The following is an 18851-nucleotide window of genomic DNA, read 5'->3' as shown; positions in this document are numbered from 1 at the left end:
AGAGAGAAAAAAAAAAGAAGAAAAAGAAAGCAGCAAAAGAAAAACAAATAAAAACACCCGTGTCAGTCCAAGCGCCCCTCCATCTAATCACAATTTCGAACCACTGCCATGATGTCTCCTGTTGCTGCAAGTCATGGTTTCAGGATCTTCCAGAGCATCCTCGAGTTGCAGGACAGGCAGGACCGGGCTGGGTAACACAGCACGTCGGACAAGCTCCGAGGATAGGGGATGATCACTCAAACTCAATCAATCACAGGCTTACAATAGGAAACACTGTACCGACTACACATAGACAATGTTTTATTTCTGGAAATTTGTGGGGGTAAGGCCATCAAGGAGCGAAGAAGGGGAGGAGGAGAGGCGTAGCTGGGAGGGAGGGAGGGAATAAAACGCTCAAATAACAACCACCAAACCTCATTTGCATAGGATACCCCCAATTGCAACCCAAACAACAACAGGAATACGTTGGGGATAACCTGTTTCCGCATAAAGTAATACATACTACATAGAGTACACCACAAGAGTACAAGGTCTGGTAGGGGAATCCGGAAATTGCGTCTTCTCTCTCCGAAAACCAAGGAGTCTGGGAGCGTTTCTCGCCAGAGAATGCACTCGGATTTCCCCGATCTTCTGGGGTAAAAGACGAGTGCACGCTGAGATGGAAGACACACTTTAGACGTTGCCCAGGTTACTTTTTCCGGACCCCTACTGTCCAGAGTTTCTGGAATGACGGGAACCAAATCGTGACAAGGTTGTTCCCTGGAACTTGAAACACTACGTTCCCGGGTTGACCTCCACTTCCACCACTACACTGCACCACACTGCACCACACTGCCTGCACCTACGCGGTATCGAACTTTGCATGTAGTCCATTGGTAGGTAGTGTGAAATATTTCGCTAATGATGCTCCCACAAGCGGACACGAACGGTAGGTTATGTTATAAATGGGAATAGAAAAAAAATGTAAAACAAAAAAGTTTATGACAAGACAATATATGAATCAATAACTTCCTCAAAGTCCTAAAAAAAACGCCATAGACGATCATTAAAAATTTCCACGAGTCGCCAGCGTGAACATCGAAACTTACCACCCACGCTCCCTCTAACCTCAGCGCTTGTTGCCACCTCCTTTCCTATCTTACCACCATCAAAGAAGAAAAAATAGACGACAATTATTTGGGTCTCATGTTATTCCGAAGAACTGAGAGATCCAATCATAATAAAAGAAAGGTCGCTCTGATGACGACGGAAGGATACAGAAACACAACCGATTATCAAACCAACCCCACATTAAAATGCAAGCTCCCCTAACCAAAGTAAAAATCCAAGACACTAAACCGGTTACGATTTGTTCCTGGACCAGAAATCCAGAGAAGCAATAACGTCGTCACCATTACCTTCATCTTCGTACGCATACAAGATCTGATATATGTGAGCGCATGTAACCAATAGCTAAAGTATATAGGGCTTACCTCTCTCGTTGACTCATGAAGCATTCGAATATTTTTTCCTGTCACAATATGCACCAAACCACCAGTTTCCACATTTCGAATCTCGATAAAACTGGGTTCGAAAGCAAGAATAAAGGGGTATGAAAGCGCAAAAGAAGTCGGTTGACCTTCCCAAGCAATTTGCCAGTCAGGTCGTGCTCTCCATCCGTTTCTGTTGACAAAGAACGAAAAGTCTGAATAGTTAAGTAAGAACTCGCCGTTCAGCCTGTAGATGGCTATCGGCTTGACGTTTTCTCTCTGGAATAGCTCTAAGGATGTATCCGCAGGATCAAGAAGAGACTGAGTTTCCAGGGTTTCCAAGCTGACAACTTCAAATCCCTTCGAACACCCAACGCACAGCTTAGACTTCAAGAAGTGTATTGAAGTTGATTCTGATGGGATATAAAATTCCTTAAAGCTAGTCAGCATCTTTTATTTTATACGACGATCGATATCAGAGATATTCGCACCTTGAACGGCTTTAGTGTGTCCTGTCCTCCTTGTAAGAGTTTACGGAAAGCAGGCGTTCTTTTACCGCGAGCCAGAGTGTCGTGCGGTTCTAGCACCTTCACAGTGGACGATAGAGATGAACTCCTCACACAACAAACAAGCACTCGTCCCAAGCACACACCGGCTTTGAAGAAATTAGTGTGTCCAATGACTTTCTTCGGCCGTTTATTGGCAAGGGTTGTATCGTTGGGATCAAGTCCTTCGACAGGAACAGACATAAGGGTCTTTTCTGAGAGAATGAGAATAATCGAAAACTCCTCCAATACGTCGATCTGCTCGACTTTACTGACTTCAATGACTTTCTTTGGCATAGATCCATCTTTGTACTTCCGGTCAGATATGTAAATGCCATTTTCCGTTCCGTATACCAGCTTTCGGCCACCATCTGATAATAGTCAGCGCTTGATTAAATTTTGTTCATAATAAAGTATTAAACCTACCAATGGGCACAAGGCAGCTAACACGATTGCCTGCGTTGAAGAACTGGTCGCAAAGAATTGTTCGTGTAAATATGTTACTTCTCTCCCTCAGCACGGTTTGTTGAGCTTCAATGTGTTCAATCCACTTCCTTCGACTAACTACTGAACCAGCAAACAGGGGAACGATATAACCCCGTTTCCCCAAATGTTGGAAAGTGATTGGGTATCCTTTTTCTTTGTTATTAAAGTCATTCGGTATCTTTTTTGTATCTGTCTTAGACGATCCGGGGATGAGACTCGAAGAAGGCCGTTTCGCAATCCCCCCTGCCCTTCCGGGAAGAACCTCTTCCATTTGAGTAATAACAAGTAATTCAAGCGGTATTGGCTATGGTGAATATCAGATATAATCCCCCACAAGCAAAAGAATGTAAAAATGAAAATTGGTGGACATACCTTTCGATGCACCTTGTATTGCTCCCTTTTGTTCACCACTTTTATTCTAACCAGCAGTAAGGCATGATCAAATAGAAATGCTTGAATATCTCCCCCACCATCTGTAGATGCGCTTTTCTTCAAGCTTCCCTTAAACAGGAGCTGCCTTCCCTCCTCTGTCAGTTTTAGATCAACTGTCTCCCCCGGTCTGAATACGAGTTGTTCATTGAGCTGCATGAGATTAAAGTGATTTTCCGCTTTCCCTGATTCAATATTCACTCGAGTAAGGAATTCTCGAATCAGCTCGGTTGCCCTCTTTAGATCTTTTTTATCGGGATTATCTTCAGACGTAGGTTTAAGTATAGCCTCCAGTAGTAATGGATATCGAGCAAGACGAGTTGTTGGTTTCGTAAGGTAGCCATTTAGCTCCAATTTCCGTGATTCTTTCTTACGTTCAGTCTCTTCCACGAAACGTGCAAAAGCTGGGTTTGCAGCCTTCTCCTTTTCAAACTCATGTTTCCCGTATAACTGGTTCGAGCCATACCTAATGAAAGGCTCAAATTGCGGCACAAATTCTAGGAAAATGTCACCGACGTTGTGAACAACTGGCGAGATTTGTTGTCTCCGAGTGAGAGCTTCTGCCAGACGAGAATTGACGGCGTGAACTTCCATTACATCGCCAAAAACTGTACGGATAAATATTTCACGGCGGTGCTCAGGAATCGGCGAAAGACTGTTGGGGTTCTTCGAAAGTAACGGCTTCATCCAGAAGTCCCGAAGGTACTCCAAATCCTTCACAAAATCTCTCTCTGTGTATATTAATTCGCAAATGACCTCTTGCCTCTTCTGTTCCTTCTCCGAAACACCCTCTGCGATCTCCTTCGGTACTGTGTGAATCCACAACTTTTGTTCCTTCTCGTCATCACCATGCAAGCTAGACCTTGACTCTTCCCTCCTTAGACCAGGCTGTGGCTTCATATTCAATCTCGCTTGCTGTTCCAAGCGACGAGGGCAAGCTATGGAATAACATAGCTGCTGTGGTGTACAAGTAGGCGAATAGCAGTCTGTTAAGAGAGTGAATACCCCGTTAACTTCGTTTTCTTCATCGACAATACCAGCATTACCATCCCTGAATTGATAAACCTCCGAATGTGAATCTCTTAATCGATGGTCGTATGTAACATCGTGAAAGAACTTTTGAGCATCAAGAGCCCTACCCAAAAGCAACGCAAGACTCCGATCGCTGGTTTTGATTATATATGCGATTACATCCACAGCTTCCGCGCCCGTAAATGCTGATTTGTAGGTCAGCTGATTCTTCTCCCGATCCCCAATCAATATCCGCTCCCTTAATACAAATGCGACTCGAGATAATAGAGCTGGATATACGAGTGGTGCTCGCTTCTGGGGTGGGATTTCCATCCCTCCCCCCCCTCCGGAGGAGGATGTTCCGGATTTGTGCATTGAAGGCCGTTCAGTGGCCTGTGTGAATGTCGAAGTTGTGGAGGGGGCAGCGGAAGCGGAGAATGCAGTAATGCTTGAAGAATTACTTGCAGAGCTTGGCGTTCTTTGTTTAGCGGCGAAATTGTTTTCTCTTGCAGGCATGGAGTTGAGTCGCTGCTGACCCGATGGTTGCCCACTCTGACTATATTGGCTATATTGACTTTCCTGGGAGTCTTTACGCCTGTGTGGTATCACTCTCCCACTCATCGTTTGCGCATGGTCCCGCTCATGAGAATATGTGGTCAATGACATTGTCCTTTCGTCATGCCTTTCGGGAACAACCCTGCCCTGAGCTGTGGTTCTCGACATTTGTGGACCCGGAGGTCTTGTTCCCTGGTAGCCAGCGAATGAAGGCCCTGGGGGTCCCATATTAGGTGAGTACGAAGCTGCCATAGATCTGGAACGGTAAGGGTCGTTATTCAGCGCAGGTGGTGGTGGATAATACCGGTGTGGTGCTGGCTTGGTCATATTGGGGTTTGGGGGAGGGGCACCAGGGGGTTGGACACGCATTGGCTGGGGATAAGGTCGTCGCTCGGGATACATAGGTTGCGGTAAATTTTGGGGTTGTGATTGCATCCTAGAGTTGGGATTTTGGGCGTGCTGTGGATAGCCAGATGGATTCTGAGGTGGGTAGCCGTTCGGTGGGTGTCCTTGTCTTTGTTGACGCGGTGATCCGTTTGGCCCGCTACCACCGCCATAGCCAGGAGCAGACATTTGTGAGGCAGATGTCATTGTCTGAGAGCGCCCATTTAGGGGCATTGGGTTTGATTGAGAGGTCATTGTGTGTGAACGTCCGGACGGAGCAGTACCAAAGATGTTTGCGAAATCATTGTCGCGTTGGGATCCCGGAGCAGGAGGATTGTGATGAGCACGGTATCGTGAGTTCTGCTGAGGATCGGCCATGATTACCGGGAAAGCTTATCTGTTCAAGAAGACCATAATAATTGGTTAGCGATTTGAACATATGTACACCAAGGCTACCTTATCTGCGGAAATGGACAGATAGGCAAAAAAAAAAAAAAATGACCAATATTCAACTAGCCAGCCAGCCAGCCCAGAGTAAAATAGCAAGTATATTTTAGGTTTTCCAGACAGAAGAATTATGAGATGGTGAGTACAAACGGGAGTACAATTTCAGATGCTGTAACGACATGCAGCTTTTCTGAGGAGGGGGGAGGGGGAGCGTGGGGTGTAGGTTGTGGCGGAGGTGGTGGTAAAGGTAAGAGTTTAGGCGTTGAGTGAGTGAGGTAGACAGACACTGGAGGTCAAGTTAGGGGATGGACAGCCGGATAGAGCGTTGGGTGTCGTGGTGGTGGGGACCGTTGTCTGGAGATTCTAGGTTACCCGGCCTATATTGAATGTGTTTCTGAGCTTGTCAGGGTCTTCAGTACCTACATTGTAGAGTATGTGGGCTTGAGCTGCTGCCTTGGGGATCACTTGTCCAGTAAGAGTGGAGCAGAAAGCACAGACTGCGGAGTACAATTTAGTATTTATCAGGGGAAGCGGAAATGAAGCCATGGCGTCTTGCTCTTTATTTTTCAATTTCGTCCAGTTGTTTACTTGTTATTTACAGTACTCAATTCTACTCTCATGATTTAGTCCTTATTTTTGGTAAACTTCAGAACTTCCGAGGTCCGGACCGATGATATTTAACTGCATTCCGTGCCTGGTCCAGCTACGGAATCTTCGGCGCCTCGACCGGACTATGTATAGGTCCTTACTGTTATTGTTCCACAACTCCAAATGACCTCCAGCATATTGCACTACCGAATGAAATCCCAAAGAGAGAGAGAAGATGCCCCTCCCCCTCCCATCTTTACTACATACATCATGTACATTACCTAGATGTACCTACATGTACTTATGTACCTCCAGCCGTTCTTCGTACCCGTACCCCCAGTCTTTTGGAAACATCTGCAGGGTATTTGGTCTAATCTATTGTGCAACTGTGAAGTGCAGGAAAAAAGGAAAAAGGAGAGAAAAAGGGCTTCCCTCTTTGAAATCCCCAACGCAATCATATCCGCACTAAGTAACTTGAAATATTGATTCTTGGTAGGCTACTAGGCGTTACCGTCACAAAGACCTAGTCACCATGTACCTACATCTTATCATCACTTCATCAGCTCGTAACTATGTCGGTATGGTATTCTCTAAAGCCACTTTCGGGCTTCTCTCCGCCACCGTGTTGAATAATGGCGAGAAAGTTGCGTGTATAAACACTGCAGATTCTAAAGAAAGTGACTTTTCCTCTCTCTCGTGGTATACTGCTCACACGAGCGTTTTTTCTTTCTTTCTTTTTCTTTTCACTTTTATTATTATTTTCATACCCGTATGCCCGCACTGTCATCTGGACAGGTCCGCTGTTTATCTCGATCTGCGGCGCCGAACCGTGGGCCGTAATATGGCTGTCTGTATTACAGTATTGACCCCCAGTTCCCCCTCTGCCCCTCCATCGGCTCTCCGCTCCCCTGACTCCTCCTTGTGACGCGAAGTTTGGGGAAGAAAGTAGGCGATCATTCAGTCCACAACGCAGCGCCTAGAGCTCAGACAATAAAGACCCGCATCTGCGACGCCGTGTGGCCACTATCTTGTGGAAGATCGAGCCACGCTTGGATAACTTGACTTCTGCAAACCGGTTTTCTGGTTAATGCTCCTTGAAGAGCTTACAACATATCTCACAGCTGCTTAACCACCGTTCACATACTCACCTACATACTCACCGTTCTCCACTGAAACATGGAGCCCAACATGCACCGTGGACCTTCGAACCTTCCTACACCTCCTCCAGATAGCATCACAGAGGAAGAAAGATCGAAGCCAGGCCTCAAGTTTGATTCGGGAATGGATATTGACTTTCAAAGCGACTCGTTGCACTCCCCGGTATCATCCGCTCAGCCGCCTGTCTCACAACTAGAGTCCACTATTTCTACTACTACAGCGCAGGCGGACTTCAAAGAAGAGATGAAGAATGATTCGGAGTGGAGGAAACCTTCTGTCGATGATTTTGATTTCATGACGACCTTGGGGTAATCAGCGAGTTGGCCATGTGTGATAATGATTGCCTTTTCTGACTGCGGGACAGCACCGGGACTTTCGCCAGGGTGTGGCTTGTAAAGCCTCGGAGCGTGCCGAATTCTGGCGAGGCACCTCTCTTTGCCCTAAAACAGTTGAAAAAATCCGACAGTAAGGGAGTTAATTTCTCTAAATTCTCAGGATATGCCTGGAGGAAAGGCTGCAATTTTTATATCTAGAGGCTAATGTTCGTACTATGGGATTTTAGTTGTTCGGCTGAAACAATGCGAACATGTATGTGATTATCCCCATTTACTCACAACTTATAGTCGGACCCGATCATACTGTTTCCCGCCGCGTAAGATATGGGGAATACTTGAGCGCTGAAAAAATGACTTAGGTACGCAACGAAAGAGCAATTTTAGAAGTCTGCCGGCCACACCCATTTATCACACATTACCTGTGCTCGTGGCAAGACCGAAACTCGTTATATATACTTGTATGTCCTTCATGGATTTACTGCAGTGATAAACTATCTGCGCATGCTAACACCATCAATAAAGCTTGAATACTCGCCAGGTGCACCCACTTTCTTCCCAAACACACAAGTCAAATGCCTAATATCCGCCATCTTCAACAGGCGGTGAAATCTTCGGATATCTACGACGAGCGCGCCGTTTTGATTTTGCCACGACACAATTCTATGCAGCAGAAATCGCAATGATCCTTGTATTTTTACATAGCCATGGTATCGTTTACCGAGATCTGAAGCCCGAGAACATCTTACTCGATGCAAGAGGCCATGTAAAATTGGTAGATTTTGGCTTTGCCAAGGTTGTCGGTGATCGTGAGTTTTGTCTTATTTCCTCGCGAATTAAATTTGCTATGCTTTACTGACAGGTTTATCACTCTATAGGTGAGACCTACACACTTTGCGGTATAATAAACATTCAAATATCCCATTTTTTTCTTCTTTTTTTCTCCTTTTTTTTCCAGAAGTGCTGCTAATATAGTTTTCTTTCCAGGAACACCGGAATACCTAAGCCCTGAAGTTATCCAGAGTAAAGGCCACGGTAAAGCTGTTGACTGGTGGGCCTTGGGAGTACTGATATATGAGATGAGTTGTGGATTTCCTCCATTTTACGATAACTCTCCCTTCGCGATATACGAGAAGATTGTTGCGGGACGGATATCGTTTCCTTCATTGGTCCCAGAGGAAACCAAGGATATAGTAAGAAAACTTTGCACCAAAGACCTATCAGCACGGTTAGGAAACATGCGTGGTGGCGGCCATCAAGTGATGGCGCACAGGTTTTTTGATGGGATTGATTGGCAAGAGCTAGAAAGCCAGGTCAACCCGGTATGCCTCCCGACACGACACGACACATATTTTATGCAGTTCCTTTCTTTTCCCCATGGACTAATGTTAAATCCAACCAGGGCCCCATAATACCACACCTTAGATTCGCAGGCGACACAAGGTATTTTGACCATTACGAGCCACCAGCACCCACAACAGACGACGAATATCCCAAAGAAATGATGGACAAGTACGATATACAATTCCGGGATTTCTAGTAGAACGGCGCAGGCGTTTATATTCATCTATTTTTACCGGGACTCGACAAGAGATATCAATATGTATGTAAATAGCTAGCGTTGGTTTGGTAATTTTACCTATGTACATCATTCTATGGCTTGGCTTTGAATTTGTCCGGTTTTATTTATTTCAACTTTCTGCCATGAGGTTAGTAGGCACATGTACCTGTAGAGATCGCTGTGTTCAACCAATGTGATATGTTAATTTGACGGAATACGGTGCTGAGTTTCAGCCATATAGTGTGTTGTACTCTGGTCTGGTGGAATCCAGGCTGTTGCGCTGGTATATATACATGTAGGTATATACTTTGTCTACGGAAGATAACTTGATAGGCGCTCTTTCAACTCTGACAACTCGACACCTATTAGGCAGAGATTTTGAGAAAAAGATAGGTCACAGTCATAGGTTCTTGTCGTGACTTCTGAAACATGGATGCCTCGATGTGTCGCTGTTGTTGGTGGACCGGCTACATGCGATATGCAGGGGCTCGGCGGAACTTGTACTCTTCTGTGCTGGGTGATAGCTTTGACCTCAACGTAGATAATAAATCACATATGATGGGAATATAGATGTCTACCTACTCATATTTAAATAGCGAGTACATCTCGGACCCGGTCATTCTCGCATACGGGTGCCACATCTAAAGATCCAAGTGAAGCTTAGATCTCAATCACAATCATAAGTTATCACTCGGATCATGAGTGATAGAAATCTGAATTTTTTTTCAATTTTGCTCTTCTCGCTAAACCAATATAAATTTAGGCTAAGAGCCATACCAGATATCTCCATCTTAGTACTTTAGAAGCCTCTAATGAGTTAGGAATACCAAATCCTCTTATATGGTTGACGATCCACATGACCTGCATACAAAGGCCGTGGAATGGATTAAATGACCAAAGAAACCATGACTAAAGGGGAGAACCTCCGTGTATTGACTAACAAAACCCAGAAGAAAAAATTGCAAATGAAAGAATTGCCGTGCAGTTTTCTTGACCCCCCATTTTCCTTTGAGAGATTTATTGTTAATAATCACCAGTCAATGACTCTCTCGGGGAAGAATTCGTCAATGAGCTCCAGATAGTAGGGCTATTATAAGTTGTTAGCATCAAACTGCTTTTTGTGGTATGAAGAGGCATCTATTATATATACCTTGAGCTCTTCCATAGTTGGCGTTTCATCACTCTTGGAGTATAGATCGTACGGGTTGAAAGCTTGGACAGCTTTCAGCATCCTTCTGTCATGATCGTTCATGAATTTGTGATAGGCTCCTTCTTTATGCCAAGGGTAAAATGAGTGGAACCTAATCATGGCAAGGCCTTCATCGGGGATTCTGGACTGGTGTTTGACAACGTGGTAAAGATATTCATCATGCCCCCATGAAAGCATGACATTGTCCAAGCCACAGCCCTCGTGGTAGATTCCAAATTCGGTGCTGTATACAGGATGATTGTAATCGGGATTGTTCACAAACGTCTCTGGAAGGATGATTCGCTTATCAAAGGCGCATCCCACTGTCACGAAAGAACTTTATAAATCACAACTCTATCATGTTGAATAGGAAGGTTCTCACCAGGGAAAGTATCGCCGACCACATCCCACTGACCCTCAGCATCAAAGAAGAACAGGAGCTTCCCCAAATCGTGAATCAGGCCAGTGACTTGCATCCAACGAGGTTTTCCATCCCTGCGGATAGCCTCGGCAGTTTGAAGTAAATGCTCTATCTGTGTAAGGTTGGTGTCGGGATCGCTCTCGTCAATTAGAGTGTTAAGTTTCTCCATTGCTTCCCAAATACTCATTCTAGCCCTCTTCTTTGTCTTAAAGTTTATCCGGGCCCTGAGATTGTAGGCAACCGTTTGTTTCTCATGTTGCTCACGGTAGAAATTCTTGACACGGTCACTAGCATCGAGGTACTGTCTAAATTGGGTCTTATCTTTCTCGGCATCGAACTCAGAAGCATCGTCGAAGCTAATATTTTTGTTCTTCAGAGCGGCTTTGAGGACATTTACATTGTCGATAGCGTCGGATGTATCCTCAAGCTGATGGCCATCACGACCATTGTAGACAGTAAGCTGTTGAAAAACCCCGGGTGCCATTTTAAAAGGGATTATGGAACTGAAATCCCAGTCTTGTTAATAGGTGAAGCTTTTATCTCAAATGATTAATAGATCAACGTACGGAAGGGCTATTCAGAAGCGCAATAACCGAAATCAGGCTCTTATAGCGAGTTTTTTTTATCCGAAATACTTTTGTGCGATGGATGAATTGAATATCAATGATACAGACGGGGTACGTATACGATTATCTGAACTTAAAAAAATATTAGTTATGTCATCCATATGAGGTCATCAAATATAAGGCACGGAGAAGAGAAAGGGGTAACGTGTATGTTTTGGCTTAAGGGTTTAAGGATGTTGGAGAAAAAGGTTATAAATATTAATCTGAAAATTGAAACCAACAGATCCATCTTCATACCTTCGAGAGTGATGGTTCTTTTAAGCTCTATGTAGGTGCTCATGTATGTAGAGGGGCGAGCTCTCTTTTATAACCAAATATATTTGTTAACATTCTCAAGATTCGCTTTATTTCACTACCGAAAAAGCAGATTAACCTCGGGTGAGCGTTGTAAGGCATTGCCACATCAGGACTGCCATCGTGTGAATTTCTTGAAAAAGGCGTGGGGTAAAATACGATAGCGGAGGGGATCCGCGGTCGATAATGCTGATAGATGATACATGTACGTAGCTAAAGTTGACATGTATTGATAAATTAAGATGTCTACAGATAACCATTGGCGCCCCATCTCACCCGAATACTTAAGGAAGCCGGGATTACTGCCAAGAATAATTGCACAATCAGCGGATATCGGTTCTTCTGGACGAATAGTTGGTTGCAGACCCTAGTTCTTGCATACAATTGAGGTCGGTGTTCAGTCCGGATCACTCGTTCGGTCAGGTGTCTTTAAGTTTTCTAACCGGGATTAGGGGATGACTTGATGTTTACTGTATTTTGTGTAATTATTTATTTACTTCATCTACTCATGTACCTCATCCCTTGCCAATGGGCATATGCATATACTCTAACGAAGAACAAAGTTTTCAAACAGTGCGGAGAAACTGCAGTGAAGGGGGAAATGAAATTAGGGTCTGGAGTCATTCTCAAAAAAACGTGGCATTAATATTGTCCTCTTACTGGGATAGATGGGTACAAGCCACATTGCTCACGATGCCCAGCTTATATGTAGAGTGTATTCCTTCCCCCCCTCCCTTCAGCGTCCGAATGAAATTCGGGGGAATCTCGGGCTTTCTAACTAGCATCTTTTGAATACAACTAGATAAAGCCATCACGATACTTGACATCAGGTGGTGTTGTAGATATCCCCTTGACAAAGTAAATTTCGGTAAACTTTTTCCTGGTGACAACGGACAATGTTGGTTTTAAGAGGGATGCATTGCAGGGAAAGGGCACAAGCCTTTTGTTACTCCATACAAAGACATGAGTTAGCGAGAGAAAACACAATCTTCCAGATGACGTAGTATAGCCACATTTGTACCCGTAATCTGCAAATAATCTCTGGCCGTTACATCCGACAAAAATGCCAAAAGTGTAAGAGGCACAACTGTACTGGAATGAAAATTGACGATTGGCATGAATTCTACCAGAAGCTTCGTTTCACCCCTTCAACATCATGACAAATTTGGTCAAAATGGCATTTCGCTTGGACCACTTGAACTTTCCTCATCTGGCTTGAGGGCGCGCTACAGGAGAGCGTTTGGGCACTGCACACCGTGTTAGATATTATTGACGTAAAAATAATGCCACTTTACCTTATAGACACCCTTTATTTATTTATTTTACGGCGAGCCCTCCTAAGTGAGGAGAGACCAATTGTCGTTCAGTGACAGCTTGATTCCAAATGAATTAAACAAAAAAAAAACAGCTTGATTCCAAGCAACGGATTAGTCGAGTGATATTTGATGACACAAACACCTGCGAAATTTGTCAATACATGTACCTACTTGGTTCTTGTGGTGGGTGCAACAATTTGTTTCAGCTAGATCTACTAGTAGAGCTGCTAGAGAAAAGGTAGAACTTCGCTGACATATGTACCTACTTAAGAGTGCCGCAGTCTATTACCATGTCCGTTGAGCCAATAACGCCATGCCCTCACAATCATGTAGGCTCGTGAACATCCCGAAAATTAAAAGAAAAAGACAAAAAGGAAATCCGGAAATTACCACGACAACAGTATAAGAAAAATAAAATAGGTTTTCAAAGGAAATAAGCATGCCAGCAGTAACACTGACATCATTAAACATCTCCCCAGTTCACACGAAACTTATTGTAAGAAGCCACAAATGATAGTCCACTATTATTGGAGGAGGATTTGCATGGCGATTTCAATCTGTTTTAATATTGAAACGTGTTCATATAACGGAGAACACTCCGGGTATCCATGTCTATACAGGCAACTGCTATTACTGCTTTTCTCTATCACTACCAGTCAATTTACTTTCATCTAAAGCAAGGCCTTAATCTCTGCTACTACGTCTTTGATTCTCTGCTCTGGAAGCCTGCTCTCAACCTTTGAAACAAGCCGACGTGTTTCATATATCCCGACTGCGGCTGCTTTGACATCTCCTTGAAGTGTCAACAAGGTTCCCAGCGCTACGAGCGCTCTAAATGTAGCCTCGGAATCTGTTTCAGTGCCAATAATGGTGGTTAAAGGTTTGAGAAGCTCAATAGACCGGTCAACTGAGTTAGTGGAGTGAAATAAAACCGCATAGCTATACCAGTCGTTATTAGGATTATTATGCCATAAAACCATGGGGGGTTGGCAGGTCTTACTTGAGGAAAAGTGTTGATTTGGCTTGCTTGAAGTTGCGATTTGTAGTGCCGGCAGATGATTTTTCAACTAACTCAACAGTCTTTGACATGGATTTGGGTTAGAAACAATCTATTCAGGATGGGTAAGAATACGTAAAGTACGTACCCGCTCAAACCGCGTGTTCATGTATTTTCTACCATCTACTGTCTGAAAAAGGTTTACATATGTTCTCGTCGCTAACATAGCATTGTTGACCAAGCCGTTGCCGAAACCACCTGAGGTCTCGAGTATTTCCCCTATATTTTGGTGACTGGATTGATATGTTGCTGCCTGGGAGCTTGCTGCTGCAAATAGCCTCAACAAATCCAGCCCCGGAAGCTGATTCTGTGGCGCCCAGCTCTTGATAATCTTAATGAGCAAGTCTAAACTTGCTTCGGTGGCAGCAAATGGCTTTTCTATCGGCTTGTTAAGTAAAGCAGCAGTTTGAAGAAATTCTATAAGCTTTGCAAGAACAGAGACCTCGTCAGGGTTCAGGGCAATCTCCTTCTCGCCCTTTGAAATAAGATCTTGGTTGATTTCGTTGATTTTCTTTTGAATAGTTGCCAGATTTGCGGCAACAATAGAAAGATATACTGTTTGCGGTATAAACTTTTGCTTGGTTGGTTGTGGGCGTGGGGCTGGAGAAGATGTCTCTCCTGGTCGATACCGATTCTCTGTGCCCCAGGGGTCTGGACCACCTCTATCTTGACCTCCACCGAGCTCGACTCCCTTTGCATTCGTCACAATGAAATTACCTACAGTATCCAGGTAGGTCATTGGAAGCTCGTTATCTTCCAGGAATTTTCGGGCTGCATCAAATGGGTTTTCAGATGCGTTGTATGGAAGCTTTAATGGTGGTGCGCCCTCTTGGAAATCAACGTCGAAGACAAAATCGTATTCCTTGCCCTTATATAGCTGTTTGCGGCCCGAACCTATAGCATCGACGACAGTCCCAACATTGGTCCAAGATCTGGTTTGACTAGACCAAGTATAGGCTTCTACGTTCCCCTCATTATGTATCATGATTACCTACAAAATGTTAAGTACTGTAATGCCTATGGGTTACAAGTTAATCTTGAAATAAACATACCTGCCCATCTTTTTTCCCTTGCTGCTGAAGAGCTTCTGGGCCTGGTAAATCTTTTTTGTTCACATCACCGACTTGCGTGCTACAAAATGAATTAGAAAGGTTATTTCTAGATGAAGATTCATGGATAAGTAGACACTAACGCAGGAATACTTGAAGCTGTAACGGCACTGTCAAATTCCTACACTAAAGTTAGCATATAAGTCCCCGGTGATTGTTCATGCCAATCAAATGGTAGAATCGGGCTTTAGAGCACCTTTAGGCCCTCTTCATCAGCCCATCTAGCCTGATCTCGTGAAAAGACCCGCACAACCCTATCACTCGCCCCGGTAACGATGTCTCCAGTCTCGGGACACACGGCAACGGACCAAACACTAATAGCAGGATGTGTTATAGTTTGAATACAGTTACCGTCTATCATGTCCAGAGATTTAGAAAGAGCTACCAATAGAAGTATTTACGAGAAACCGGGTGGGTGGGAGTTACCTTTCCAGATTTTAACTGTCCTATCCTCTCCAGAAGAGACAATCTCTCCGGTTGGTAAAGCAGCGATTGAGTAGATGAAGGAGGTGTGTCCATGAAGCTCTTGCAGTGGATGCCCTTCTGCACTCCAAAGACGAATCGTGCTGATTAATGTCAGTATATTCACAAAAGCATACCGTCATTTTGGCAGAAGAACTTACCCGTCATTAGAGCAACTAGCAAAACCACCATTTAGAAGTCTGCACAGCCCTCGGACGACTTCTGTATGTTCGCCCAGTATTTTTACTTGTTTACCGTCCCTCCAGAGTCTTATCGTCTTATCCGCCGACCCGGTAATTATCTCCGTTTCCGAAAGCGCGAGAACAGCCCATACAGTTTGCCCATGACCTTGCAAAACGTGTTGTGTTTCGCCGTTTCGCCAAACCCGAGCGGTACTACATGATTTGTTAAAACTCCAAGCAGAAATCGGATAGAACAGGGGATTATACCCGTCCCAAGATCCTGAGACAATGATATCCCCGTAGTTATCCAATGTACAAACATTGTGGCTATGCCCTAATAACATGTATGCGGGTGGTGCATCCGAATCCTGTGCTCCAGCCAGTGGTTCTCGGGCTTCAATGATTGTGTCTTGACCACCACTAACAATTAGGCCTGCACCGATAAATATTCAGTACTTTGCCTTTTGAAAAACAAGAGATTTACAGACCACTGGGATGTTTTTGACTAGGAGGGATGAATGTTATGCTATTGACGAAAGCCTGTCCGGTAGAGTTGATGTGGTCATCGAAAGTTACAGATTGAGCATCTTTGCGTTTCCACAGTCGAACTGTTGCATCCCGAGAGACCGAGGCAATAAGATTTGGGCTTGGAAAGACGACACCACGAACCTACAAGTAGAATTACAATTAATCTTGATCTGACATTCGGGAAAGCCAAGAAACAACCACAGGGAGCTCCAGGATAAGATATGAAAGCTACTTACATCATCTTCGTGGCCTCGGAGTTGCGCGGTAAGCTTGTACATTCCTAAAATATTGTATGACAAAGTCGAAGAATCACAAAGTTTGGAGAATGATGGAGATAACGAAGCCCCTAGGTGTTCATGACAGAGGGGCAGCCTGAATCGTCATCACTTGGCGGGGCAGCTTGCTTTAGCTCTAGATGACTAAGCCTGAAACCGCCGTTTGAGGCTTAAATGTCTTATGGTTCTTCTGTCCCGGTACAGGCGTCCCCGCTCAACCTCTCTCACTCAGGGTTCAGTGCTCACCACTTAGCCAGGTACCTCACCCTCATCCACCCACTTCACCTCACGTTGTCATTCCATTAATCCACATCTGTCTAGAGCCCGGGAACATAGAGCCCAAGTTAACCCCGAGTTCTCGACGCCACGTTTAACGATTTTACGACCAAATCCATCCACCACCTTTTCCGTCACTTACCCGCGAACTTACACTCGTCTTCTATAGTACATCTCACCTGTAATTGTGTATATTTGTGAACTCTGCTCCAGTCTACTAAATTTTGCTTCTTTTTGCGGTCCCTACACATTAGACCATCGACTGCCAACCATCTCCAGAGACAACCCCCAGGGTGAACTGAAATAACTAGAATGAATTCTGGATCACCAACGATCAATCTTCCTAATAATGGCCAGAGCGCAAATGGCGGAGGCTCAATTCGTCAGTTGGCCTGGTTCTCCTAGTTTTATAGGAGTTGTCTAATCTTTCTCTGTAGAGACCCCTCGTGTTGTCCCTTTGACATGTCATGGTCACTCTCGGCCAGTGACACATCTCTCATTCTCTGATATGTTACCAGACGATGAATACTACCTGATATCTGCTTGTAAAGGTTCGGTTTCTGCTTTCTATTCTCTTTTGCTTGAGAGCGACAGGATTCCGCCGGTCAGTAGCTAACGAATGTGCTCCAGATGGCAATCCAATGATTCGGGATGGTATCACAGGTGATTGGTGAGCTGATTCTATTTATGAATGCTGGTTGGATTAAGCTCAATTTGGTTCACATCCCAGGATCGGAACTTTTCTCGGCCACAAGGGTGCAGTATGGCAGGCACGGCTGTCAAACGATGCAAATCTTGCAGCTACTGCTTCGGCAGATTTCTCGGCGTAAGCTTCAACTAGCCCGTGCTATCAAGAGTAACATGCAAATTTTGATCATCGAATAGAAAGGTTTGGGATACATTCACAGGAGAGTGCCTCCAAACCCTGGTGCATAACCATATCGTCCGCACGGTCACTTTCGCTCCAAACCCTACTCATATAGCAACTGGTGGCCCGGAAAAAAAACTCCGAGTTTATGACTTGGCCCACTCAGACACCCCCATGGAAATTGGTACAAACGTACATACTGGAACCATTAAATCGCTCGTTTGGTCCGACAAAAATACAATCGTCTCGGGATCAGATGACAAAAAACTGCGTTGGTGGGATATTCGATCTCGAGAGCTGGTATCACAATTTGATATGGGCGAAGTTGTCACTTCTTGTGAGCTAAGCCCGGAGAGGACTCTGATCAGCGCAACGGCAGGGAAGTCGGCGTATTTTTTCGACACACAGAGTATGTCACTCATTAAAAGTATTACAACGGAGTATGAGCTTTCGTGTGTAGCTTTGCATCAACAAACACGAAAAATGATAGCGGGGACAAGCCAGGACACTTGGGTCAGAGTGTACGATTACGATACTCAGGCAGAATTGGAGGTTTATAAAGGACATCATGGAAGTGTTTGGAGCGTTGGCTTTTCCCCAGACGGAAAGTTATATGCTACAGGTTCCGAGGATGGAACTATCAAACTGGTAGGAAAGCGCCTCCCAATGATTGAATGATTTATTTTCTAATTTCTCGTGCAGTGGAAATACACAAACCAGCCTTATGGGCTATGGAAATGATTGGTTGAAGTGTAATCGGCATTCAAGGAGGTATCGGGTATTGGCAGTTATAGGTTATTATATAACTAGCATTACTGGATGGATGTCTGCCAAGTCTTAACGAAGATACGAACGAACCAGAAGTTTTGAGTCAGGGACAACGCGGTCAATGATCATTAGATTGATTTTGGATATCCCTTTAAAGCCTGAAGCCTTGTGTATCTATAAATAGTAACCAGAGGTGAATGAGAAACGATCAAGCCATACGTCATATAGACGGTTTAACAAGTTCTATATTTATGCCTTCTGGCCTATCTGGCTCTTCCGACTCCAGATTAGGTTTTTGGTGGTATACTCTACAAATACATCTCAAGTCTCTTGGATATATTGGAGCATCACAAGTCCCAATGGGGAGAAAGAAAGTCACACAGACCAAGGCACAGCAAGTAAACCCTAGAATGGATTGAATAGTAGTTATAGACCTAGAACTAACGACGGCCAATCTCCTTGATTTGGAGCTCCGATAATGCACGGGCAGGAGAGGTCTATCGTAACTAGATCAT

General features: G+C 44.5%; 7 protein-coding genes across 7 annotated transcripts; 3 read left to right on the top strand and 4 right to left on the bottom strand.

Moving 5' to 3' along the window:
- Nucleotides 1-1012: 1012 nt before the first annotated feature.
- LAJ45_08130 (uncharacterized protein) lies at nt 1013-5257 on the bottom strand (the record flags this gene model as incomplete). The annotated part of the gene is made up of 7 exons (XM_046117683.1): nt 1013-1020; nt 1089-1133; nt 1398-1422; nt 1473-1901; nt 1961-2385; nt 2441-2804; nt 2873-5257. The coding sequence occupies 7 exons, from the start codon at nt 5255-5257 to the stop codon at nt 1013-1015; spliced, it is 3681 nt and encodes a 1226-aa protein (XP_045968970.1).
- A 15-nt stretch (nt 5258-5272) lies between these two features.
- On the bottom strand, nt 5273-5872 carry LAJ45_08129 (uncharacterized protein; the record flags this gene model as incomplete). Its single annotated transcript, XM_046117682.1, has 3 exons — nt 5273-5276; nt 5477-5612; nt 5746-5872. The coding sequence occupies 3 exons, from the start codon at nt 5870-5872 to the stop codon at nt 5273-5275; spliced, it is 267 nt and encodes an 88-aa protein (XP_045968969.1).
- Nucleotides 5873-7102: 1230 nt separating this feature from the next.
- On the top strand, nt 7103-8944 carry LAJ45_08128 (uncharacterized protein; the record flags this gene model as incomplete). The annotated part of the gene is made up of 9 exons (XM_046117681.1): nt 7103-7380; nt 7437-7537; nt 7635-7660; nt 7767-7865; nt 7930-7945; nt 8007-8213; nt 8283-8303; nt 8392-8726; nt 8807-8944. 9 exons carry the CDS (start codon nt 7103-7105, stop codon nt 8942-8944), a joined length of 1221 nt encoding a protein of 406 aa, XP_045968968.1.
- Nucleotides 8945-9995: 1051 nt separating this feature from the next.
- LAJ45_08127 (uncharacterized protein) lies at nt 9996-11059 on the bottom strand (the record flags this gene model as incomplete). Its single annotated transcript, XM_046117680.1, has 3 exons — nt 9996-10052; nt 10116-10477; nt 10537-11059. 3 exons carry the CDS (start codon nt 11057-11059, stop codon nt 9996-9998), a joined length of 942 nt encoding a protein of 313 aa, XP_045968967.1.
- A 2423-nt stretch (nt 11060-13482) lies between these two features.
- On the bottom strand, nt 13483-16427 carry LAJ45_08126 (uncharacterized protein; the record flags this gene model as incomplete). The annotated part of the gene is made up of 11 exons (XM_046117679.1): nt 13483-13750; nt 13812-13891; nt 13957-14859; nt 14921-14999; nt 15061-15098; nt 15174-15331; nt 15404-15543; nt 15601-15834; nt 15889-16054; nt 16110-16290; nt 16386-16427. The coding sequence occupies 11 exons, from the start codon at nt 16425-16427 to the stop codon at nt 13483-13485; spliced, it is 2289 nt and encodes a 762-aa protein (XP_045968966.1).
- A 171-nt stretch (nt 16428-16598) lies between these two features.
- On the top strand, nt 16599-16869 carry LAJ45_08125 (uncharacterized protein; the record flags this gene model as incomplete). The annotated part of the gene is made up of 2 exons (XM_046117678.1): nt 16599-16681; nt 16746-16869. The coding sequence occupies 2 exons, from the start codon at nt 16599-16601 to the stop codon at nt 16867-16869; spliced, it is 207 nt and encodes a 68-aa protein (XP_045968965.1).
- A 143-nt stretch (nt 16870-17012) lies between these two features.
- LAJ45_08124 (uncharacterized protein) lies at nt 17013-18309 on the top strand (the record flags this gene model as incomplete). The annotated part of the gene is made up of 7 exons (XM_046117677.1): nt 17013-17082; nt 17138-17251; nt 17331-17370; nt 17431-17526; nt 17586-17995; nt 18059-18216; nt 18271-18309. 7 exons carry the CDS (start codon nt 17013-17015, stop codon nt 18307-18309), a joined length of 927 nt encoding a protein of 308 aa, XP_045968964.1.
- Nucleotides 18310-18851: the final 542 nt, after the last annotated feature.

Source organism: Morchella importuna (assembly GCF_003444635.1).
Source record: "Morchella importuna strain M04M26 chromosome Unknown Morimp01GS028, whole genome shotgun sequence".
Classification (NCBI taxonomy): Eukaryota; Fungi; Ascomycota; class Pezizomycetes; order Pezizales; family Morchellaceae; genus Morchella; species Morchella importuna.
This window is presented reverse-complemented; position numbering and strand designations above follow the sequence as displayed.